The sequence below is a fragment of the Dipodomys spectabilis genome, unplaced genomic scaffold (genome assembly GCF_019054845.1).
Source record: "Dipodomys spectabilis isolate Male_0828 unplaced genomic scaffold, ASM1905484v1 ptg000069l, whole genome shotgun sequence".
In the NCBI taxonomy this organism is placed as follows: Eukaryota; Metazoa; Chordata; class Mammalia; order Rodentia; family Heteromyidae; genus Dipodomys; species Dipodomys spectabilis.
The window spans coordinates 22984028-23010824 of record NW_024870746.1 but is presented as its reverse complement, the minus strand read 5'-3'; the positions used below and the strand labels follow the sequence as shown (position 1 = coordinate 23010824).

The 26797-nt window shown below is 40.0% G+C and overlaps 1 protein-coding gene across 1 annotated transcript; it reads left to right on the top strand.

Annotated features, from left to right (window-relative positions):
* The first annotated feature begins 298 nt into the window (after positions 1 to 298).
* Positions 299 to 26193, top strand: Cd55 (CD55 molecule (Cromer blood group)). The gene is made up of 10 exons (XM_042681915.1): positions 299 to 812; positions 1161 to 1346; positions 4469 to 4660; positions 5195 to 5294; positions 7052 to 7137; positions 9393 to 9584; positions 13188 to 13727; positions 14256 to 14624; positions 15929 to 15949; positions 25124 to 26193. Exons 1-10 carry the CDS (start codon positions 299 to 301, stop codon positions 25177 to 25179), a joined length of 2256 nt encoding a protein of 751 aa, XP_042537849.1. The 3' UTR covers positions 25180 to 26193.
* Positions 26194 to 26797: the final 604 nt, after the last annotated feature.

The window sequence follows — 26797 nt, the reverse complement described above, 5'->3', positions numbered from 1 at the left end:
CCACCGGGCAGCGGGGACCGGGAGGCCCCGACCACGTCTCCTAGGGGGGCCTCGGGGCGCGCGGGCTCGGGCCCCGCCCGACGAACCCCCTCGTCCCCCGCGCCCCGCCCCGCGGTGACTCCGAGCGCTGGCCACGCCCAGGGCGCGCGGTTAACAGCCGGGCTCCGCCGGGCGGACCCGTTCTTCCGAGCGGCCGGGTCCCCAGCGCGCAGCTCCGGCCCGCCCGCCCGCTCGCTTCTCCTTCCCGCCCGCGCGCGGCGGTTGTCGCGGCGCGGGCGACCCCCGATCCCCGAGCGCCATGAGCCGCGCGCGCCCCGGCGTCCCCGCCGTCCGGCCCCTGCCCGCGGGGCTCCCGCTGCTGCTGCTGCTGCTGCTGCGCCCGGCCGCCGTGTGGGGTGAGTGCGGGTTCAGGAGCCGTCCTGAGCGGACCGCGCAGCCGGACGGGGGCTCCGGGCAGGCGGGCGCGGGCGCGGGCGCGGGGAGGGTCGTCAGGCTTTGTCCTCGCCATCCACGGAGGCTCTGGGCGTCTGGGACGCGGCCCCTGGGGCGGGAGATCTCCACCGTGACCGCCCCCCCGGACCCCCGGGCCCCCCGACCCCCCGACGCCCCGGTCCCCCGGACCCCCGGGCCCCCCGACCCCCTGACCCCCCGGCTCCCCGAGCCCCCGGCCCCCCGAGCCCCCGTGGCTTTAGGACGCAGGCTGATTCTGGTCGCCCCCTCCTCCCGCGGATCGGCTGTGCGTGTGTGTGAGTGTGAGCGGGCGTGTCACCCGGCGCCGCACGCGGGGCCGCCTTATCTCGTGGCCGGCAACAGTATCAGTGTGAACACTCGGTGAAGTCGGAGCTGCTTTTTAAAGGGAGGGACTTAATTCTCCACTGCTGTGTGTTTTCCAGTCCTGGGACTTGAACTCGGGGCCTGGGCGCTGCTTAAGGCTAGCGCTCTGCCACCTGAGCCACAGCGCCACTTCTGGCTTTTTCTGTGGTACTGAGGATTCGAACCCAGGGCCTCATGCAGGCTAGGCCGGCACCCCTGAGCCACCTCCCCAGCCCTCTCAGCTTCTTTGAGCCTGTCTCCTGCAGGAAGGTCAGAGGTCCCCGGGACCCGCCCCCCCACTCCCTGCAAGGCTGCGTGGCCTGCAGGGTCTGCTCTCTCCTCTTCAGGTGACTGCGGCCTCCCCGCCCAGGTACCCAACGCCCAGCCAACCCTGGGGGATCTCCAGAGCTTTCCCGAGGGCCACACGGTCACCTACAAATGCAAGGAAGGCTTTGAGAAGATCCCGGGCAAGCCGGATTCCGTGGTCTGCCTCCCCAGCCACCAGTGGTCAGAGCTCGGAGAGTTCTGCAACCGTAAGTTCCTCTCTTGTTGAGAAAGTGACAGTAGGGAGTGTATCCCGTTAGGTTATTTTTATACCTCTTTGGCGTGACTGGTAATTGATAGTTCTCCAGCGTCACTAAACCCTTGGGTAATTCCTGTGTTGGCACTACACCTGTCAGCTAATTGAAGGCCTTGCTTCCCACAGCAGGTACTGCTGCTTTATTAAGCCTTCCTTCTGGACTGTATCTCCTGAACCGATTAATACAGAAAAGAAGCATAGACATTATTTAGGAGAAAATTATATATGAATATATGTATACATATATATATATGTGTGTGTATGTATGTGTATATATATTCTCCTGAACAGACTAACAGAAAATAAACAATAATTATGTATCATATATTATTATATATCATATATAACATATGTTATTACATAAAATGAGTTACATATGATATAGGATATATTACACATATATGATATATTTCATATACATAATCATATGCTTTGAGGGATATACATAGGCTGTGTTTTATTAGATCACATTTTGTAAAGTCAGACTTAACGAATGTAAGGTATTGTTTTTATTTTCCCTTTATTTTTTGTGTGCATCCATACTATGGCTTGCACTCAGATACTAGGCCTTTTAACTTTTTTGCTCAAGGCTGACACTGTCACTTGAGCTACACTTTCACGTATAGCCTTTTGGTAGTTAATTGGAGATAAGAGTCTCCTGAACTTTCCTACTCAGGCTGGCTTCAAACTAGAATCCTCAGATCTCAGTCTTCTGAGCAAATATAAGTCTTGGGTGGCATTTCCCCCCCACCCAAAACTCATGTCTTTCCTTCAAAAATCTATTATGTATTTGCTGTGATACAGTCATGCTTGCTATCTGGACATTACAGAGTGCACTTACAGGTCTAGGTAATGTGGCATGTGGCATACCTGGGCCACATGGTATAGCTTATTCCTCCCTTGCTACAAACTCTACAACATGATAGTATTGAATATGGCAGGTAAACTAATGGAAATTACTGTCCATATCTGAAGACGTTATAAATACTGTGCACTTGGACTATGCTAAATTTATTTACATTTTCCTCATTAATAAATCACCCTTAGTTTACTATAACTATTTTTTTAACTTTATAAACTATTTTTAACCTTGTGTGGAGCACTATATTGCCCAGACTGGCCTCATATTTCTGAGCTTAAGTGATGTCCTGCTTTAGCCTCCCAAGCATCTGGGATTATAGGCTATCATGTCCAGCTTAATTTTTTAAATAAAAACATCTCAATTTTTTGACTCTCCCATAATAATACACAGCTTATCCTGGTGTTGTTGGAGATCACTGAGAGGGCCAGGACATAAAAATACCCTCAACTAAAAAAACAAACAAACAGAACTAGGTATTGTGTGTGTGTGTGTGTGTGTGTGTGTGTGTGTGTGTGTGTGTGTGTGTGTGCGCGCGCACGCATGCGCGTGTGTGCTTGTGTATGCACCTGCATGCACACGTGCACCTGTGATCCTAGCTACATGGGAAGCATGTAGTCCTTGCCGTGTATTGTCCCCCTGGAAGGTCCTTTGGAGTTGGAGCACTGGGGCTGTCCTCTGTGATCACAGCGCCTCTTTTGGAACACATGAAAGGCCTTGCCTGAAGCTGACTCACTGTTGAATTTAAAGTATAATATAGCCAATACAGGTACTGGCAACGTCCATTCTTAAGAACACGCAGTGTTATAGATTGCATACGACTGATATGCTGAGCTTTCCTATAATTGGACATACTGTGCTCATGTCCAGCAGTGGTGCTGCAGATACGTGGGTGAGGCTCACACTGTTGTTACTATGACTACCGCATCACTAGGCGATAGGAATGTTTAAGTTCCATCATGTACTTACAGGAACATTGTTGTGTATAGATGTGGCCCAGTATGGACCAAAACATCATTACGTGGTATCTGAATGCATGTAAATAGAGATAGAAATTGTTCCTGCCTCTGAACAATTTAACTCAATGGAAACTTGAGGACATTTAGAAACCGCCACAAATCCTTTTTTAAAAATCTATGATAGAATGTGATAGGTTGAAGTGTGAGAGCCTTGCATAAAGCACATGGATGGCATTTAGAGTTTATAATTCCCCCGCAGGTATTACTTCATCTAACCTTCCAAACAACTACTTGAGTTAAGCAGAGACTCTTCTCTGCATTTCACTTATGGGAAAGGCCCCCAAAAGGTGACTAACTTCCTCAGTATCAGCAGCATTTCTGCAGGAGCCTTTTGGGCCTTTGCATGACCATTCCATCATACTCTATCTGTCCCTTGTTCACAGTTGGTACTTAGTTCATGTACAGAATTCGTTTATCTGATCCTTGCCCCTCAGAGGTTGTTTTGGTAGTCAATGAGTTAATATATGTTAGAGGTATTCAATAAATAATAGCCACTAGTATTACCATTACTATTGTTGTCTCAGGACTTGAGTCCAAGGATCTGGCAATACTCATTCTCATCTATCCCTGTACCAAATGGTACAGAGGAATTCCTCAGCATAGCATCCAGAAACTAACATTTATTCAGTCTCATTACTGTGCCCAGCTGGGCACTGGTGGCTCATGCCTGCAATCCTAGCTACTCAGGAGGCTAAGATCTGAGGATTGTGGTTCAAAGCCAGCCCAGGCAGGAAAGCCCATGACTTGTATCTCCAATTAAGTCCCCAAAAAGGTGGAAGTGGAACTGTAGCTCAAGTGGTAGAGTAGTAGCTTTGAGCAAAAAGGCCCAGAGACAACACGCAGGTCCTGAGTTCAAGGCCCAGGACTGATAAAACACAACAGCAACAACACAAAACTACACTCAGAACTGTGACCAGGTAACTTCATTGGGTTACATGTTTTGAAAAGTGGGGCTAGTGACATATTAAATCTACTTCACAATGGTAGATAGGACATGAATGTGTGTGTATGTGTGTGAGAGAGAGAGAGTGTGTGTGTGTGTGTGTGTGTGTGTGTGTGTGTGTGTTGGATATACTGAAAATGCCATAGTGATATTTAAATATTAAGTATGTGTAAAGACAAAAGGAGTGAAATAAAGATCAGCTAATTAAACATTCAAATACATAACATATTTTTGTTATTTTTTAATTCTCATAGGTAGCTGTAAAATTCCACCCAGGCTAAATTATGCATTTCTCAAAAAGGAATATAGCAAACAGAATTACTTCCCAGTTGGGTCCATTGTGGAATATGAATGCCGGCCAGGGTACAGAAAGGATATTACTAAGTCAGAAAAATTAACTTGCCTTCCAAGTTTAGAATGGAGCAAACCAACTGAATTTTGTCAAAGTGAGTATATACTTTTTAAGTATTCCAAGTCATCTGGTGTTTGGAGAAAATATCTCTTTCTTCATCTGTGCTGGAACTCTGTATGTGTCTATATTACTCAGAATGATTCTTCTATGATTCATTTTATGTTAAATTGGACAGACCAAATACATATGTGATTGTGATACTTATTCACCACTCACAACCTTCACATTTACGTAGTTTGAGGTTACCTATATTCACTATAGATCATAAATAGGTTGCTCTTTTAAACTTTTCAAGAAAAGAAGGTAAAATTAAAGAAGTCTAAGAACTAGAAATACTAAAGTTTGGATGATGAATTTACACACACACACACACACACACACACACACACAGGTCTCACAATTAAGTTTATTCTAGCTTTACTTACATATAATAAACTAATAATATGTGTGTATTGAAGGCATGTAATGTGATGCTTTTATATACACATACATTATAAAATGATTGTAAAAGGATCTCATAGTTTCATATTTTATATTTTAATGAAAGCAATTTATTTTCACCTTTTAGAAAGATCATGTCCTAATCCTGGAGAAATACAAAATGGTGCTATCAACATAAAAACTGACATATTATTTGGTTCATCTATCTCCTTCTCATGTAACAAAGGGTAAGTTTTGTCATACTAACACTGCATTTCACATAAGAGAAAACAAATTGGAATTTCAGATGGAGATTGCTGGTTGTGAGACTAGCATGCACAGGCTGGTAGTGGGTAAAACAACCCCTGCTTCAAAGATGCTTTTATTCTGAGCTCATTCAACTTCATAAAATGGGTGAAGAAAGGAAGATTTTATGCCACCAGCTTCTCTAAATTTATAGCTTTTAATATTTATGGATTAGTAAAGAAAAATGGGAAACATGTTGATGATGTTTATAGAAATAACAGTCCTTCAAGTGAAATATGAAACAAGTTTTTAATCTAAGAATGAATTTGTATCTGATTTCTATATACATACAAACTTAGGAGATATCATTGGAATATATATGTAATGTAATATAGAATATATATATATATATATATATATTCCTAGGGTAACCGTATCCTTCCATGCCCTTGTAGTCCAGTCTTTTATAGTTATCTATGTAAGAAAGGAACTCACTTACTGAATAATATCCATATCTCAAATACAGTTGAAAATTTTCCATTCATTCTCTCATTTAATGTTGTAAATTTAATTTTGTGCTTTCACTGTCTCCCGGTCTATTTGTCTGCTTCATTCTTTATAAAATAGAAATTATAGTCACTTTTCTCATATTAGTAACAAATATCAGTTGGATCACTAATGTAAAGTCTGGAAAATACTTTGAACCCTTTAAATATAGGCACATTCTATTGTTCTACAAAGCCTGTATTAATTTGTGTGTGTGTGTGTGTGTGTGTGTGTGTGTGTGTATTGGTACTGAGGCTTAAACTCAAGGTCTTTCCCTTTGCTCAGCTCTTGACCCACACACCTTCAGTCCCTCACTTTATTGGCTCATTATAGATAAATGTGTCTTCTTTGTCTGTAGAGCTGGCTTTGAACTACAGTCATCGGATCCCAAGATCTCCTGAGGATCTAGAATGATAGGCATGAGCCATAGGAGCCTGGCTGTTATTAATTTTCTAGAACTCAGAAATATGAGATTTGTTCACAAATGATATCTACATAATTTAATTTTTTTATGGTCCTGACGCTTGAACTCTGGACCTGGGTGCTGTCCTTGAACTCCTTTTTATCAAGGGTAGGGCTCTACTACTTGAGCCACAGCACCACTTCCAGCTTTTTCTGTAATTAATTAGAGACAAGAGTCTCACAGACTTTCCTGCCCTGGCTGGATTTGAACTGTGAAGCTCTGATCTCAGCCTCCTGAGTAGCTAGGATAATAGGTACAAGCCACCAGTGCCTGGTCTAAAAATCTTATTTATACTTCTATGTTTTCTAGCATACACAACCTGCAAATAAAAATGTTCCACATGTTATACATTCTTACTTTTTAGGTATTTTTTTAAATAAACTTTTTTTTTCTTTTATTTGCCTTACAGACTTTCATCAAATATCATTTTGTCTCCATCTACTGGTATATTGTATATTTTAGGCTGGTAGGCTAAAGAATTTGACAAAAGTCAGATACATGGGAATATAACAAACTGATTTTTTTTTTTTGCCAGTACTGGGGTTTGAACTCAGGCCCTGAGCACTGTCCCTGAGCTTCTTTTGTTCAAGGCTAGTACTCTACCACTTGAGACATAATGCTACTTCTTGCTTTTTCTGTTGATGCAGTACTGACGAATCAAACCGAGGGCTTCATGCGTGCTAGTCAGGCACTGTACCACTAAGCCACATTCCTAACTTTAAACTGATTTATCCCCCCTTTTTGTTCTAGGTTTAAATTAGTTGGTGCCACTTCTAGTTACTGTGTTCTTACAGATAACACTGTTGGCTGGAGTGATCCATTGCCAGAATGTGTAGGTAAGTCTTCTATAAAAGTCTGGGCCTAAACCATCAATGGTAAAGGATTTTCTGCTTGTTTAGAATTTTCACATGTATATTTGTAGTACCCTCGCTTTTTTGAGTTATGTTGCTGGTACTGGGCCTTGAACTCAGGACTTCATACTCTCACTTGGCTTTTTCCACTCAAGACTGGTACTTTACCACTTGAGCCTCACCTTCAGTTCTGGCTTCTTGCTGCTTAATGGGAGATGAGAGTCTCAAGGACTTTTCTGCTCAGGCTAGCTTTGAATCAGGATCCTCAGAGCTCAGCCTCCTCAGGAGCTAGGATTACAAGTGAGCCAGTGCTTGGCCCTCTTTTCCTTCTTAAAGTTTAGTATAGCTTAGACATCAGTATTCCCTGTCACATACAAAGTCCACACTCTCTAGTGTAGCATTTGAGGCTGGCCAGCCCTGTCTACATTTCCATGTTTGTGTCTCACTTTTACAATCAATTCCTAGCCATGCAGGCTGTGTTGTTTTTCATATACCTTGTGATTCCACTATTCCTTATGTGTGTGTTCCACCAGGAATGTCTTTTAGTTCCTTCTCTGGATTGCTATATTCTCTTCAACGAGTTGATTCTCCTTGTTCTTTAGGAAGATTGTCCAACCTGGTTAATATCCTTCCTCTCTCTCTTTTCCATACCACTTGCACTGTTATCATCCTCCCATTTTACACTAGATCTTATGGTACAGGAACTGTACTTGGCTCACTTTTGGACATCTATTTATAGAAAATGCCTAGTATGTATGCAGTGCTCTAAAATGTTTGGACAAAACCAATGGATGAGTCATTGGTAGCTCATCTGAGGATCACAGTTCAAAGCCAGCCTGGGCAGGAAAGTCTGTGAGACTCATATCTCCAGTTAACCACCAGAAAACCAGAAGTGGCACTGCAGTTTAAAGTGGTAGAGCACTAACCTTGAGCAAAAAAGCTCAGGTACAGCACCTGAGTTCAAGCCCCAGGTCCAACAAAAATAAACAAATAAATAAATACACCAATAGGTGGATTTGAATAGTCTCTATACACCTGAATTTAGTGTCAATCCAAGTAGCTTGTTCTTGGATTGATCAATAGCCTAAAATTACTTTGGAAATTTGGTAATATTGCATTGGTCCTCCAGTTCATTTGATATAATTGAATTTGAGGCACATATGTAATTATATTCCTTTCCTGCTTTTCAAAGCTTCAGGGCTTTGAAGAATGTGTACCTACTCATTTTTTTATTAGAATAGTTGCTGGAAGAGGCTGTAACTCTGCTTGTATTTGTTTTTAAAAAACTCAACTACAGAAGTGGTGCTATGGCTCAAGTGGTAGAGCGCTTGCCTTGAGCTGAAGAGCTGAGGGACAGCGCCCAGGCCCAGAGTACAAACCCCACGACTGACAAAACAAACAAACAAATAAAAAACTCAACTCCTTAGTATGGTTTAACTTTTTTTTTTTTTGTCGGTTACGAGGCTCGAACTCTGGGCCTGGGCCCTGTCCCTCAGCTCTTCAGCTCAAGGCTAGTGCTCTATCACTTGAGCCACAGTGCCCACACTTCCGGTTTTCTGAGTGGTTTATTGGAGATAAGAGTCTCACAGACTTTCTTGCTCAGGCTGGCTTGAACTGTGATTCTTAGATCTCAGCCACCTGAGTAGCTAGGATTACAGGTATGAGTCACCAGCGCTAGGCTGATTTATCTTAAATAAAAATCTTTGTGAGTTAATACGTGCTAAGAAAAAGAAACTTTACCATGGAGGTGAAAATATCTTGGGCTCTACCCTTATTTCTCAAGCATGCCCCTGGAATTCCCAATTCCTCTTCTTATTTGTTCTATGTGTTGAAGAGCAATTTCTCCCTGTCCTAGCCTGTGTAGAATGAAGAGTACATCATAGGCTTAAATTCAAGTTCCATCATCCCCCTGACATCATCCTCAACTTCTTGTTTTAACCTCTAAAATTCAGCAGCGTTACTTTTCCTCACATCAGTTTGGCATGTGTCACATGTGTACCTTACTGTGATTTTTGAATTTCCATATTTTAAATCTTATTATTTCTGTTAATCCGTCTCCATTTAGCAACTGTGTTCCATTATCTTGGCCTTCAAACCTCCAAAAATGCTGTCCATGGCTTAATAGCTATTTCTAAGCATCCCTTTGTGATAAATGCTGAGCTTGAATATGTTTTAGTCCTCATTTGTAAATATACAATACCGGTTTTACTGAGTTAAAAGATGTTGTCTTTCTTTTTAAGAAATTTATTGTCCAGACCCACCAGTGGTTAAGAATGGAATAATGCGAGGGGAGAGTAACACTTACACATATTCTCAGACTGTAAGCTATGAATGCACTAAAGGCTTCACCCTGGTTGGAAATAGCTCCCTTTATTGTGATATAAAAGATGACGACCGTGGAGAATGGAGTAGCCCCCCACCTCAGTGCAAAGGTAATTAGTTCACATAGTTGTATTTTTGTGTTATTTATTTGGACATAGACATCCCAAGAATTCTGATGAATAAATGTAAAATGTATACATATGCATATTTTCATTTTTTGTGAGGCATAGTTTTTCACCAGAGTCTCAAAGGGATCTATTGCCTTGGTAAACACATGCAATATACATATATATATATATATATATATATATATATATATATATACACACACACATATATACACATATATACAAATATACTATCAAATATATATAATATACATAATATATAAATATAAATTTATTTTAATATGTGTATACAGTTTTATTTGAGACATGTTAAGCTGTTCTAATGTGTTAGAAAAAGATAATAGAGAGGGGGAAAAGACAAGAAGGATGGATGGGTCAGGGCCGGGAATGTGGCTTAGTGGTAGAGTGCTTGACTAGCTTGCATGAAGTGCTGGGTTCGATTCCTCAGTACCACATATACAAAAAAAGCAGAAGTGGCACTGTGGGTCAAGTGGTAGAGTGCTAGTCTTGAGCAAAAGAAGCTCAGAGACAGTGCCCGGATCCTGAGTTCAAGTCCCAGGACTGGCAAGAAAAAAAAAAAAAAGAATGGGTGAAGGAATAAAAAGAGAAAGAAGAATGGGAGACAGAAATAGAGAAAGAGCAAAATATTTCAAAAGTCCATGAGAGTTTTCTAAAACTGATTAGCTTCATGAAGTTCTCTTGATTCTCAATAGAATAAAAACCATTTCAAGACATCTCATATTAAACCTTTAGAAAGTCAAAAAACAATGATAAAAATACTTTAGGGGGCTGGGAAGTTAGCTCAGTGGTAGAGCACTTGCCTTGCATGTATGAGGCCCTGGGTTCGATTCCTCAGCACCACATAAAAAGAAAAAAAGCTGGAAGTGGCACTGTGGCTCAAGTGGTAGAATGCTAGCCTTGAGCTGAAGAGCTGAGGGACAGTGCCCAGGCTCAGAGTTCAGGCCCCATGACTGGACCCAAAAAATAAAAATAAAAAAATAAAAATAAATTATGCTTTAAAAAAATACTTTAGGTCCCAAAAAAAATTACTTCAAAGTAATAGCAATTAAATATAAGCACTGAGTTCTCAACCAAAAGTGGCACAAGCCAAAAGACAATAAGAAAAAATTTGAAACACTGCAAGAAAATCACTGCTTGTGTTGAATTCTATACCTAATGAATATATCCTTCAAAACTAAGTGAAAAACAAGATGTATTCAGACAAAAGCAGAGGGAACTTGTCTCAAGTAGAACAGGCTTCATGAAAACCTAAGGTAATTCTTCAAGTAGAATGCAAAGAATCTCATGTTACTACTGAAATGCAAAAAGAAATGAAGAAAACTGAGAACGGTGATTTTTTTTTTTTTTTAATTTTATTTGAGAACATACTGTACAGAGGGGTTACAATTACATGGGCAGAAAAATGCATACATTTCTTACCAAGCATTGCAGCCTCCTCCTTTGTTTACCCTTCACCTCCCTTCCCAGCCTCCCCCCCCCCAATCATACCCCCCCTCCCCCCCCCCCCACCGACATTGTAAAGCTGGTTTTGACATGACATTTTGTACTTCTCATTGTTGCAACAGGTCCACCTGAATCCTTAAACGACTTGTTTGTCCCCGTCTCCTCCACATGTTATACTGACATCAAATATAGTGAAAGCAGGGGTTATACTGTGGGGGAGGGACATACAAAGCAACAAAGAAATAATCTTATAAATGCGTTAGAAACACATGCATGAAAGAAACAAAAACATTAAAATACATATTTGAGGGTTCGTTTTCCTAACATCACATTCTCTGACTTTTTCCACTTGACTCATACCTATACTAGATATTGCAAATAAGGGAAACCATGGGACCTATGTTTCTTTGGGCCTGGCTTACTTCACTTAATATAATTTTTTCCAAGCCTTTCCATTTCCTAACAAATGGGGCAATGTCATTCTTTCTGATGGAGGCATAGAATTCCATTGTGTATGTATACCACATCTTCTTGATCCATTCATCTACTGAGGGGTATCTGGGTTGGTTCCATATCTTAGCTATGGTAAATAATGCTGCAATAAACATAGTTGTGCTGGTAGCTTTAGTGTGGCCTTGTTTGTGATCATTTGGGTAAATGCCCAAAAGTGGGATTGCTGGGTCATTGGGGAGCTCTATGTGGAGAACGGTGATTTTTTGCATTATTTTAAATTATCTTTAAGTTGTTGTTCCAGGGAGTTTTTTTTTTTTTCAGGTAAGGGGTAGGTTTATTCATCATTCTGGCTGGCACCAGGCCATCTTGGTCCTTCACATGATGGGGAAAGGCCTGGGAAAGAGAGCTGGGAGACCTGGCAAAGAGAAAGAGCTGGGAAAGAGAGAGCTAGGAAAGAGAGAGAAAAGAGCTAGAAAAGAGAGAAAAGAGCTAGAAAAGAGAGCATCTGGGAAAGAGATGGGAAAGAGAGAGCTAGGAAAGAGAAGAGCTGGGAAAGAGTTGAGAAAGGGCTAGAAAAGAGCAGAGAGAGAGTGTTCCAGGGAGTTTTAAGTCAACCTGTCTATTTGTGTATGTAGTGCATCTTTTAAAATTATTTATTTAGTGTCTGTGCTGGTACTAGGGCTTGAACTTAGGGCCTGGGCACTGGCCTTGAGCTTCGTTGCTCAAGGCTGGTACTTATTCTTTTGAGCCACAACTCTATTTCCAGCTTTTTGCTTTGAAATATGAAGAGAATACAAATGTGAAGTAGCAAGACATGTGAAATAGCAAAAAAAGTGCAAAAGGCAGAAGATGATCTAATTAAAAAATTATACTAGTCTAGCAATACTAAAAACTTACAGTCACCTCCATAATTGCACTATAATCTATAGAGTTGCCCCCCCAAAATAGTAAAACTATGTGAAAAGTATAGAAATGACATAAAGAAATTCCTTTAAAAAGGAATAATAATTCATCCTAAAGGAAAGATGAGAAGAAGAAATGGAAAGAAACATAAAATTGATGAATGGGATAAAAAGCCAATAATAAAGTAGGTGATATAAATAGATATATTGAGTGTATATAAATATTTGTAGAGTATAATTTGACAGATTGTCAGCCTAATTTTAAAACTGAAACCTAACTATTTACTGTTTATAGGAAATACAGTTGGATGACAAGAACACAGAACAGTTGAAAATAAAGAATAGAAAATAAACTGTAGAAATATAAACAAAAAATAATGCAACTATATTAATATCATTGTGTAAGTCAATTTAAGACATTTGGTAATAAAGGCGTCTTCATTGCACAATCTGAACTCTCTCTGCACTTGAAAAAATAGCTCTTATCGATATGTAGCAAGAATGGACTGAAAAGAAGACTGGACAAATGCATGGTCATGGGCTGACCGTTCCACCTGCCCATTTCAATACTGATAAAAATCCTCTTTAGTCCCCTATAGTTAATCTGAACACAAACATGATGTAACATTTCAACTCTTTGTGCAATAAATAACAAGAGGCATTTGTATGAAGTAAGATAGCCACAGAGAGCAAGCAATAGGAAAGTTTAACCTAGACAGCAAGATTTACCTCAGTATTTCATTAACTTTTTTTTTTTTCCCCACAGAGAAATCTTCACCTACCCAGGCCCCAGCCACTCCTCAGAAGCCTACCACGGTAAAAGTTCTAACTCCAGGAGCCCCACCGACGCACCAGAAGCCCACCTCAGGGAAAGTTCCAGGTACAGGGGCCCCGCCAACTCCTCAGAAGCCCACCAGAGTCAATGTTCCAACTACAAGAGTCCCACCAACACATCAGAAACCCACCAGAGTCAAAGTTCCAACTACAGACATCCCACCAAGTCCTCAGAGACCTACAAAAGCAGACGTTCCACCGCCATCAGTCCCACCAACTGCTCAGACACCCACCACACGGAGTGCTCCACCTACAGAAGGCCCCCCAGCGCCTCAGAAACCGACCACAGCACACGCTCCAACGCCAACAGCCCCACCAACCGTGCAGAAACTCACCACAGGGATTGTTTCAGATACAGACATCACACCTACTCCTCAGAAACCTACAGACATAGACGATCCAACTGTAACAGTCCCACCAAGTCCTCAGAAGCCCACCACAGTAAATATTTCAGATTCAAAAGTCTCATCAACTCCTCAGAAACCTACAAAAGCAGACACTCCAACAGTCCCACCAACTCCTCAAAAACCTACAAAACAAGACGATCCAACTCCACGAATTCCACCAACTCAGAAACCTACCATAGTACACGATCTGACTCCCCCATTCCCAACTCCTCAGAAACCTACAAAAGCAGACATTCCAACATTCCCACCAACTCCTCAAAAACCTACAAAACGAGATGATCCAACTCCACCAATTCCACCACCTCCTCAGAAACCTACCATAGCACACGATCTGACTCCCCCATTCCCACCAACTCCTCAGAAACCTACAACAGCAGACATTCCAGCAGTCCCACCAACTCCTCAAAAACCTACAAAACGAGATGATCCAACTCCACGAATTCCACCAACTCAGAAACCTACCATAGCACACGATCTGACTCCCCCATTCCCAACTCCTCAGAAACCTACAAAAGCACACTCACCAACTCCAACAGTTTCACCTCCTCAGAGACCCACCATAGTAAATATTTCAGATACAATAGTCTCATCAGCTGCTCAGAATCCCACTACATCCAACAATTCAGCCACCAAGGCCCTGGTAACAGCTCAGACATTCCTCACACCAAAGACTCTGCCTACAAACACCCCGTTAGCAGGCCACAAGCCCAACAGGACTGCTTCTGCTACACAGACCACACCACCAACCCACAGAGTCACCACAGCAAAAGCTTCATTAACACAGAGGCCTCCAGCAGCACACAAGTCCACAACTTCACACGTCCCCATGACTAAGAGTCTCCAAATCACACAGCGATTCACCTCTGCTCGTATTACAGCAACACACCATGCACCTGGTTCCAGGACAACTGTGGGTTTTCATGCAACGAAAACATCTAAGGGGACAGAAATGTCTACTTCAGGTCAGTTGGCCTTATGCAGATTTCCTTTGCGTAGATCTAAGTGTGAGGTTTTTGATGGCTTTGGATCGTTTGATTTGGTTTTAAAAGGTTGCACAAGAGGATTATAATTTAATATGACCATCTGAATGTCCGGCACTCTTTTTTTTTTCCTGGTCTTGGGGCTTGTACTCAAAGGCATTGTCCTTTAGCTTTTTTACACAAGGCTGGTACTTTACCACTTGAGCCACAGCTCCACTTCTGGCTTTATGTGCTGGTTAAATCAAAATGAAAATCATTCCATTTTTCTTCCTGGAAAGGCTTTATATATGAACTGAAATCCTTAGATCTCAGACACCTGATAGCTAGAAATACTGGCATGAGGCACTGGCACGTGGCATCGTCCATGTTTCTTGATCAGGGTCACTCCTCTCCTTTCTGTTTCTTCACCACAGATGGGGGAGGGGAGGAGTAAGAAACCCCACATTTCCAGCTTCCTTGATCACATATGTGTGCACATTGAGTATTCTCGCTGTATTTGTCCTCCACTTCCTTTTTCATTCATTTGCGTCCTTACCGCCCCCCCCCCTTCTAATCTCATTTCAGCTTCCTGATACTGATTTTGTTAAACTGTTAATTGTAAAAAAAAAAAAAAAAAAAGACTTACTCCGAGGAGTTCGCTACAGTATATTCTATACTTTAGATAGCTAAATTGTGTATATGAGTGTATATATAACCTCTCGGTGCAGTTCACATGGAAAATTATTTTGGGGTTCTAAGATTGACATGATAGAAAACATGATCCTTTTGTCTTTCTGAGCCTGGCTTCTTTCAGTGTGATATTTTCCAGATCAGTCCATTTCCCTGCAAGTGCCATAATTTATTTCTTCCTCCCTTCCTTTCTTTCTTAGCACCCTTAGCCTTCAACTCTTGATCCTCAAGCCTCAGCCTCCTCAGTGCTGGGAATACAGGTGTAGAGCATTGTGTTTGTTCGATCCTTTCTTGACAGGTTAAATCAGTAACTATTTACTACTCAGGTTCTTTAAACTTATTTCTTACCATCAACTTTTAGAATCAGTTTTAGTTTGGCATTCAGTAGCTGTTTTAATTGATGCTTACATTGTTACTCCAACAGATTACTGGCAATGGGATACTCCTTTAAGTGTGTAATTACTATGCTTAGTTCTTTCACACTTACTCTTTCAGTTGTAAAAATTTGAGCTTTTTTTTTCTTTCCAGTGATGTTTACTGACACATATCTGTATTGTTTCTAGCAAATGGATGAAAATTTAACACTTATTTTGTTTGTCATTCTTCTTGCATTTCAGGTGTTGCCAATTATTTATATGGTAAGTTTGGCTCTCGGGCACTTAAAAGAAATTGCCACCACTGTGGGATGTACAATCCATATACCTGGAAGAGAATATTATCTTTTAAGTGTCTTAGGAAAACTGTCAAAATGCAGTGCTTATGGGTACCTAAGCGGAAACAAACGAATGCATTTTATCATCATGTGTTGTGGACCCCAACAGGTACTGGATATATTCCTTCACCTTCCCTGCCGTGTGCCTGTTCCAAGGTGATTGTAGGCCAGCTTCAGGTCTTTTGGCCAATCAGTCGAAAAGTATTACATGCTCGTTGTCTTAGTGCCTCATTCTAGGGAAGCACAAGAAGGAAAACAGTTCTCGCTATTTCTATTCCCAGGTATTTTATCATTAATCATAAACTGTTCCCTGACCATTTTTAGATCTCTGATCCCAAAGGAGATGAGGAATGCTCCCATTGATTATATCTTTTCCCTTTCTGTTAGCCATTTGAGCGAAAGTTCTCTCAAAAGAGACCAATCTATAGTTGCAGACATGAGGCCTTATGTGTGTTGCAATTTCATCTAGCGTTAGGTAGTATCTTCTTCTTTAGCCACGAATATATTATTTGAGGTTCTGTGTTACCAAGACTAGTAAAGTTCTTAAGGAAGATGGTAAGAGAAGTATTTGTTAAGGGCAAAGCATGTAAGGGATCCAATGATAAGTAATATTCAATAGGAAATACGCTTTTATTAAAAAGTGTTGACTTTTCATTGATCATTTCACTTACCAGTGAAGTCCCCGCTCTCTGTATGCATGAATTAACCAAGAGGCAATAAACCTGGAAACAGATATTTTATCACAGATATTTTATTTATATTGTTTTTACTGTTATCTAACATGGTTATTTTATATTTAAGACTTATCTTGAAAAATTCCAGCAGTTGGAATTCAGTTTGTTTATTCTATATTTTAAATAGAAATAAATGTATTCTAAATGAAAAACAATCTCATGATTTAATGATTTAATGTTCATAAAAGGGACGAGTTTAATAGGTGAATCTTCACCCGCCTAGTATCCTTTAGTGAAGGTGTAATGCATGTTTGTTTGTGTATCAGTACTGGAGTTTGAACTCAGAACCTTACATGCTTTCTAGCACTTGAGATACACCTCTTTTACAGCCCCTTTTCCTTTAATTTTTTTAGATAGGATCTCACTCTTTTGCCCTGTTCAGCCTTGGCTTGAAATCTTTCCACCTCTTCCTAAATAGCTGGAATTACAGAAATAAGTTACCACACTCCGTCTTTTGATTTTATTATTAAGGAAATAATAAAATGAATAATTTTATTTCTTTATATATTTTGTAGTGCTAGACCCAGGGTCTTGTGCATGCTAGGCAAGAACTCTTCTACTAAGCTACATCCCCAGACAGAACTGTTTATTTTTCTCTCTCGCTGAAGCTCTTTAGGTTTATACCTGTGATTTTTAGGAAACTCTCCTCAGAGTGCTTCTTTCTTTTTAAAACAGACATAATCCTAACAGGATTGGGGGAGGATCTTACAAGACATAAGCCTGAAAATTATCTTTCTTTTGTAAAGTTACTCTGTGAATCAGGTCATTCTTTCACTTTTAAAGATTAGGGGGCTGGGAATGCAACTTAGTGCTTGCCTAGCATGCATGAAGCCCTAGGTTCAATTCCTCAGCACCATATAAACAGAAAAGGCCAGATTGGCACTGTGGCTCAAGTGGTAGAGTGCTAGCCTTGAGCAAAAGAAGCTCAGGGACAGTGCCCAGGCCCTGAGTTCAAGCCCCAGGACTGGCAAAAAAAAAAAAAAAAAAGGTTAGGAAACGATTTAAATGAAGTTGTTTCAGATTATTCTGTAATGTAAGCAAATGATGCAGATGAATTACAAATATAATTATTTATTTTTCCTGTTTAATTATGGTAAGAAAAAAGGACACAGACCTTGCTACCTAAATTGCCTTATAAATGACATGTGTTGGCAATTTTAAAGATCTACCTCAACTGGCATTCTCCTCCTCTCCCCCTCTCCCCCTCTTTCCCTCTCCCTCTCTCCCCCCTCTGTTTCTCCCCCTCTCTCTCGATTCCCATTTGCCAAGAACTTGTTTAGACATGATTCCCCTAATCATCCCCCCATGGGATTTTACTATCATATCCTATAAATCTGTTTCTCTTCCCCCCTCCTCCTTTCCCTCTCCTTTCCCTCTTTCCTCCTTTCTCCTCCTCCTCCTCCTCTCTCTTTAGTGTATTTTATACATATGAAAAAGTAAAAATGTGTTCATCTTTTGCGGGCATCACCCCACTAAGCATACATCTTCTGTGTAGGTTTTGGTGGAGTCATTTCTCAAGTCAGTAGTATGTGGAAGAAGAGCAAAGACCTCGTGCTCTGGACTCAGTCAGACCTTGCCTTGAATCTGGCTTTCTCATTTAGCAAATACTCATTCCAACTGACTCAAATACATTTTCTCGATCTTACAAGACAGACTATAACTCCTATGTAAAGTCTTTGAAGTTTAATGGGAAAATGGGTTGGAAACTCCTAGCCCAGTGCCAAAAGTTGAATCAGTGTTAGCTTTGAGACGTCTAAGCACGTAGTCACTGGTGTTTTCCTAAGATGGATCTTGGCAATTTAATAACACATACATACACACCACCACACCACCAATCCCCCTTCCCACACACACCTGCTACTATAATGAATAAAACAAATAAAACAGTTCCATATTCAGGCAATATATTCAGGCATGTTTCCTATGTGGTAAGTACTATACCCAATTTCTGTATGTATTTTTTTTGCTGTCACGGTAATATTGGAATGTAGCATTCATTCCCCCTTTTTCAGCTAAGACAACATGGTTTTTGTTCAGTTTTCAACTACTCAAGACTGCAGAGCTAGCAGACAGTAAACAGAGACCAATGGCTAGTCTCTAGTAGTGGGCATGGCTGTGGTACTAGCTAGTAGACAGTGAACAGAGACCAATGGCTAGTCTCTAGTAGTGGGCATGGCTGTGGTACTAGCTAGTAGACAGTAAACAGAGACCAATGGCTAGTCTCTAGTAGTGGGCATGGCTGTGGTACTGATGCGGGGAGAGACTACAATCAAATAAGGAGTTGCCTTGATTCTCTACTAATAAAAACTGGAAGAAATACAGAGACAGAAAATCCAATGATCATGGCAAGGCAGGTAGCTCAGAGGAAAAAGTATTGAGTCTTATATTCATGAATCTGAAAATGTAGGTTTACTTGATCACATTCTTTTTCCCTCGTCTCTTTCTAGTCATGTGATTTGTCCACAAGCTCTTTATTCTGTTCTCTGAAGTCTGATTATTATGAAGAACGAAACCTATTTGCATCTTTTATGGCCTTTCTCTTCCTCCTTCTTTCTTCCTTTCTTTCTCTTTCTCTTTCTTTCTTTCTTTCTTTCTTTTCTTTTTTCTTTCTTCCTGTGGGAGACTGGGACTCTGTACCTGACACATTGGCCCATTGGCTAGCACTCTCCCAACTGAACCGTGCCTCTAACACCAAAGCACTGGTTATTTCTTTTTTCTTTCTTTCTTTTTTTCCTTCTTGGTCTTTCTTATCACATGGACAGCATTCCCAATTTGCTAGATATGCAAGTGTGGCTTCTTTGAAGTGACTTGGAAAATCCACATTTCTTCAGGAAAGGAGACAAGCATAATGCAGTGGACACCAGTTCTTGTAGAGAGAATTCCCACTTGGGTTCTGGAGAATGAAAATGGTTCTCTCTCTCTCTCTCTCTCTCTCTCTCTCCACATATATAGATATATAGTATATACTATGTACTATATATTATAGCATATAGTATATATATATATATATATATGTGAAGTATGTATAACATATAAATGTATTATATAATATATAGTATATACAAAAGTACTATATATAGTAGCATATATTATTTTTTGTGGTATATACAGTGTTACATAGTTTACAGATATATATTATTCATATTATATATAAAACATGTATGTAAACTTCATTTTTGGGACAGGCTATCACTATGTAGCTCAGGCTGGGCTTAAACTAACAATCCTTCCTCCACCTCTGAAGTACTAAGATTACAGGTGGATGCCACCTGAGGTTTTCTGTGGCAATAAATTATTCAACTCATCTTTTTTGGTTCTTAGTTTGCACATCTGCAAAAATAGTAGCATTCAATGAAATTTAATAAATATTCACAAAACACTTTGAAGGTGACCAAATGACATATCCCTTGGCCAACTGTTGTATAGTGTTTTAAACACTACACTAATATAGTTCGTCATAGTAAGGAATCTGACTAAAATACCCCGTTATATTAGAGAATCTCATTTCTGAAAATTATGTAAGTTGTCCTACCTCAGAGCATAGTTGATGATTAGGAACCTTTAACAGTATCCATTTCATTCATAATTTTATACTTCCATTTATCCCATGTTGCATAAATCCTAAGTTTACACTGTCTTTAAGTTGGTTTCTGTAGATATCAAGTGAATTTTGAGGTCACAAACTATTGCCTTTATGCCTGAAAACTTCATGATTTTTCATTTTAGAGGCAGAGCCCTTTTTACTTACTGAAAATCTTTGTAAAGCTTTGTTTTTCATATTTCTATGTTTTGCTCTGGTATTCTGTTAAACTACCAACCTCCCCAAACTTTGAGAATTACATCCATGCATGTGCTAGTTATTCTTTTATTTTTCTTATCTTGATATTCTGTGTTGCTTTTGAATTACTTTTTTGTTCTAATTCCAAGTGACGTATTTAAATTGGTGAGATTAATGGGAGCTCATAGGAGAAGGAGAAACTCAGAATTTCATGTATTGTCTTTCTGAAATAACAATACAGTGGTAGGGGATGTGTTGAAAATACCGATTGGGTAAAATACAGTTAAGACACACCCATGGTGGAAATGGCTGGGTTTTTTTTAATCATGTATCCAAATGACAATGCAGTATCTCTCTTCTAGTGTGGAACCAAATGCAGTCCTTAGTCCATTAGCTTCAACTGCATTTCTATTGTCATCTCTACTTTGAGTCTAGAGATTATGGGAGCTTGTGGGGGGGGGGTGTGTATGTGTGTGTTTAGAACACAGAAGGAAAGAAAGAAATGCTGAGAGAAAGGGCAGAGGTGTGTGAGTGATTTTGAAAAGAAAGATTATGTGTTTAAAAAACAACCAGGGACTGAGAATATAGCTCATTGGTAGGCTGCTTGTCGTACATGCTCAAGCCTTTGGGTTTGACCCCCAGAACGAAAAAATATGGTATAAAAGTTGGTCTGGACAGTTTAACTGACTTATTTTTCCTTGCTCAGCTCAGAATAGTGCCGGGGGGGGGGGGGGGTCCGGTCGTGGGGCCTGAACTTTAGGCCTGGGCGCTGTCCCTCATGAGGCTCAAGGCTAGCGCTCTACCACTTGAGCCACAGCGCCACTTCCGGCTTTTTTCTTTTTGCTTATGTGGTGCTGAGAAATCGAACCCAGGGCCTCAGGCGTGCAAGGCAAGCGCTCTACCACTGAGCCACCTTCCCAGCCCCCCCCCCCTTGTAGTCTTAAAAGTCAATGACATTTTATCTATGATAAACTGAACACAGAAAAACATATTCTACAGGCCAAATATTTCCTGCTCTCCAGTCTCACAAGAGTACAGGGATCTTTCCTGTGATAAATGCTAATTGTGGTTGTGCTAAAACACTGTACACTCTTCCCAAACCTGTCCCAAGTTTGTATTTGGGCACTGTACTACTTTCAATATTGTTTTTTTTTCTTCCAGAGAAGACAGGACAATAGTATAAAGTATTTACTGTGGACCTTGTGGCCTAAGGGAGCCATGTACAAAATGCAATTCCTGTCTCTTTTCTTAACCACTATGTATTATTATTGTCAAACTGGAGTACAGCTGAACTTGTTTGGGTTCCTATTAACTGTGTTACCAAATTTTTCCTCTCAAGGATTTTAATAACTGGTATAACTGTAGTCAAAACTTTCTGGGACTGTGGGCTTTTCAGTGTGATCGTAAATTCGGATGATTTAAAAAATAATAATTCTTAGCTTTTCTTTTTAAGAGTTGCTATTATAGCCAGGCGCTGGTGGCTCACACCTGTAATCTTAACTACTCAGGAGGCTGAGATCTGAGGATCACAGGTCAAAGCCAGCCCAGGCAAGAAAGTCCATCAGACTCTAATCTCCAATTAACCACCAGAAAACCAGAAGCGGCGCTGTGGCTCAAGTGGTATAGTGCTAGCTTTGAGCTGAAGAGTTAAGGGACAGTGTCCAGGCCTAGGGTTCAAGGCCCACACCAACAAAAAAAAACAAAAAAAGGTTATTGTTATATCAGTAATTTAATCTCCGAGCTTTATCTCATATTTGGACTACTGTCTCTTCATTTCTTCACTCTGTAATTACTGTCCTGGTAGAATAGAATTTTTTTGGGGGGGGGGTCCAGTCGTGGGGCCTGAACTCTGGGCCTGGGCGCTGTCCCTCAGCTCTTCAGCTCAAGGCTAGCGCTCTACCACTTGAGCCACAGCGCCACTTCCGGCTTTTTTCTTTTTTGCTTATATGGTGCTGAGGAATCGAACCCAGGGTCTCAGGCATGCAAGGCATGCGCTCTACCACTGATCCACCTTCCCAGCCCCTAGAACAGAATTTTTTTTCCTCAGACTTTAAGGACAGTAACAACAGCACCCAAAGGAAAATGATTTGAAAGCCAGAGTCTGTCTTTATGATATGCTTACCTATTCTTTTTTGCTACTCAGTGTATTTTAATAATAGCTGTAGAGAAGGAAAGAAATCTAGAAAAAAGCAACCTCTAACATTATTAAATTGTCTGTGATTAAGCATTTCTCTGCAATATATGTACTAATAGGCACCAGGCTAGCCAAACACAGCCCAGGAATTAAGAAGCTAGGCTCTGGATGCAAGTGCTGGGTTAAAATCCTGAGTCTCTGATTCACAAGCCTCGTGACTGAGCAGATTAGGTTCTCTAGGCTTTAGAATTTTTTTTTTTGTTGTTTAATGTATATCACCTGGGGAACTGTCACACCTCCCTCATGGGAAGGACCCCCCTATCAGAGTTTAGAACATTGCTTGACAAACAATAAACACTTAGGTTAAGACAGCAATGAGGTGGAGGGTGGAATTCAGTAGTATTTGAAATAAGTGTTCTCTTTTTGAGTCCATCTATGAATTATAAATGTCATGCTAGGTTCTGTTGAACACTATAAACACAACAGGGTGATTTACGTGCACCTGCTCTGTTTTGTAGTTTTAATTGTCCAGCAATCTGATTGTAGAGTTCATACAAACTTGATTAACTTCTCATTGGCCCTAATGCTTATCCATTTTTCCCACTAATTAATAAGAACAACTACATTTTAATGTTTTCTCTACAAGTTTAAAGTTTTTCGCTGATGCAGACTGTCTCATTTCTGCCCTCTATTAATGCCTTCCTTTCTCTTTAAATTAATAATAGCTCAAATACAGAATAAGAACATTTTTAAAACAATAAATAGCTCAATCTTTTGGTTAAAAAAACATTGGTGAGGGGGTCCGAGGTATGAGACAGAGAAGGTTAACAGGCTTTTACAAGGATTTATTGAATCCCAATAAAATAGTTTAGCAAATGTAGTATGATGTCACTTTTTCAGACCTTTTTCTTTGTCTTTCCTTCTTTTTTTTTTTTTTTGGTCCTGGGTCCTGGGGCTTGAACTCAGGGCCTTGGCACTGTCCTCTTTGTGCTCAAGGTTAGCACTCTACCACTTGAGCTAAAGAGCCACTTCTGGCTTTTTTGAGTAGTTTATTTTTTGATTAGTAATTCATTGAGCTAAGAGTCTCCTAGGGACTTTTCTGCCAGGGTTGGCTTGCAACCATGATCTCAGATCTCAGCTCCCTGGGCATCTGGGATTACAGCCGTGAGTCACTGGCACCTGGCTCAGCTAGCATTTTTCAGACTGCTTGAGAACGTAGATTAGGGCCTAATAACAAAATGAATGGTCCTTATTTATATAAAGTGAGTAAAGTGGGTACAGATGTTTCAGCAAATCTACTCTGAAAAAAAATTAAAAACAATTTTATGCATTTTGCCATTCATTTCAGCTACTTTTATTGTTACTCGCTGGATTTGTCAGATTACAAATGATGGATTTCTAGGGCATTATCTGTTTGCCAGAGCCCCGCACTGCGGGATAACACGGATCAGGAGATGTGGCATTTGATTAGTTGACTGGGGGCTCCCTATTGGATTTTATCAATTTCCGTACGTTGGGAATATAATTTTCCAGGATATTTTCAATAGGATGAAAAGTGCTGGAATGTAGGTGTGTTTATTTTGCATTGTATTTGAGGATTTTCAATGAGGCCAGTTGCTTAATAGGTCAAACAGGAAAAATTCATGGATATCCCTAGGAAAGAGTTCCCTTTTAGGTAGGTAGGTAGGTAGGTAGATAATAGATAGACAGACTGACTTAAAGATAGACATATTCCAAAGCATAAGCTGTTGAGGGTAAGAACTAACTATATACACCTGGATATTCTCCTGATATCACATTTGAATGGTGATCCTTAAATCTCAGCTTCCTGCGTAGCTAGGATTACAGGTATGAGCCACCAGCTCCTGCCAGATTTTATTCTTTTTCCTTCCTTCCTTCCTTCCTTCCTTCCTTCCTACCTTCCTTCCTTCCTTCCTTTCTTCCTTCTTTCCTTCCTTCCTTCCTTTCTTGGATCTTTCCATATAGCCCAGGCTAACCTCATACTATGATCCTCTTGCCGCAGCCTCCTGAGTGGTAGGCACACCCAGCTATAGATCTTACCGTATCTTTTATGTCTTCACACAAAAGTAAATGGATGTAAATGTATTTTTGAAACTTTTTAAGTGTCTTAATCTCTTGATGAATCTTTTCCTGTACTCCTGTTTACTATCCAGAGATGTCTCATTGACCTGTAATCTAAAAGTACCTTACATGACACTACCTCTTGGCTACTAAGTCTAAGAAATTAAAAGCAAACAGCTTTAATTGTTCCTATGGCTATTAATATACCTACAGCAGAATGACTGTACTCTAACTTACTAATATTACATTTGTTTTATACCCTTAATTAACCAATTCTTTTTTTTAGGTTTATCACATAGCAACTGAAAAATTGGTATTAATCATCAGTAAATAAAATTACTTTGATTTTGACTTTTTGTTTTTAACTTTCAGGGCACACATGGGTCACACTGACAGTTTTGCTTGTGACGCTAGTAATCCTTGGCTAGCTGACTTAACCAAAGAAGAGTTCAGAAGAAAGTACACACGAAGACAGAGAATACTTCTAGTTTGTTAGAACCTTTTGGAGGAGAGGATATAATATATGCAGTAGTTCTCTTTGTTTTGCATGTTATCATTGTCTTTAAGGTAGGTGAGGAGTAGTAATGAAGCAAGAAGGCAGTGGTCTGGGATCTCATTCTCAGTGGACCTAAGGACATTTGAAAATAGAACTCTCTAGAACTGGAGATGTGGCTCAAGTGGTAGCATGCCAGCATGAGTGGAAATAGACCCCACAGAACTGGCAGAAATCACTTTCCTAAAAATGGAGGAAAGGGTCTGGAGACTCATCTTTAGGACAGGAGCATGAGCAAATGGGTTTTATGTGTTTTGTTTTTCACTAGATGTGGAATGTGGTTTTCGCTGATAAACAGAAAACTACAGTAATTAGTTAGCAAAAAGAAAAAAAATGGAATCTAGTCTCTTCTTACACATTGCCAAGAAGAGACAAACTACATTTTAATGGGTGACATTTTCTTATTCCATTAAGAGAAGTCCAAATTGGTTGGAGAAAAGAAAAACATAGTAATGAATCAGAAGTGTTGTGTTTTGGGTTTTTGTGGCAGTTTTGTTTTGCCTTAGTTGTTGGCCTAGGAAGAGTACATGGTAAGAAAGTGTTGTTGACACAGACAGATAATAAACCAGGAGTCTGCCCCACTGTTGTAAAAACAAATGCGCTGCAGTTCTGTTCTCAGAATAATCCTTTCCCCATTGTTTGTTCTTGTTTTCTCCAGTCGAGAGTCTTATGAAAGATGTTTTCACTACAACATCAAGGATTCTGTAATTCTAAAGTGAGATATTTCTAGCCAAATTGTAAATCTTACTCTTTTGTAATGTTCAGATTAATTTATTTTTTATTTATGTCAGTGAATATTTTGATTTTACATGTATAATGAGAAGATTTCAAGAAGACTATGTAAAGAAATATTTATTTTTCCCTAAATAGAAATAAATAATCATACTTTCGGTCTCATGTTGTACTGGACACTTATTTTCTTAAATGCAAATATTTTATTTCCCTATCTGAGGTTCCCTTCTTGCCTCTTCTAAGTAGTTCAGGATGATATCCTTTGTCCTCATATGAATTAATTTTACTTTTAAATTAAACTATATTATACTTAGGCATGTCATATCCTCTCCTATTGAAGCATTAACAGTATCATTGCTTTCCCAAATGGCAATCACATTCATTTCTAATTTCTCCGTATATTGTAGTTTGCCAATTACATTTTAGACCAGATTGGAACATATACATAATTAGGTTAGCAATGATGATCTTGTTATATTGATTGATAGCAATGATGTTGCCAATGGATGTTTCTTCTTGATGGTAAAGTTCTTTAACGCAAATTCCATATGTTTCGTGACATTTCACTATGAATACCTCAATGTATTTCTAATAACAAGGAAATGTTTCGATCTCACCACAGTCATCACAATGAGCACGTTTCTAATATTAGTTTCTAATCTTTTCTAATAGTTTCTAATATTAATAAATTCTTTAATCTCTCCTAAAAATTCTAGGAATAGGCACATACCTACTTACTCTTTCATTTGTTAAATATGAGG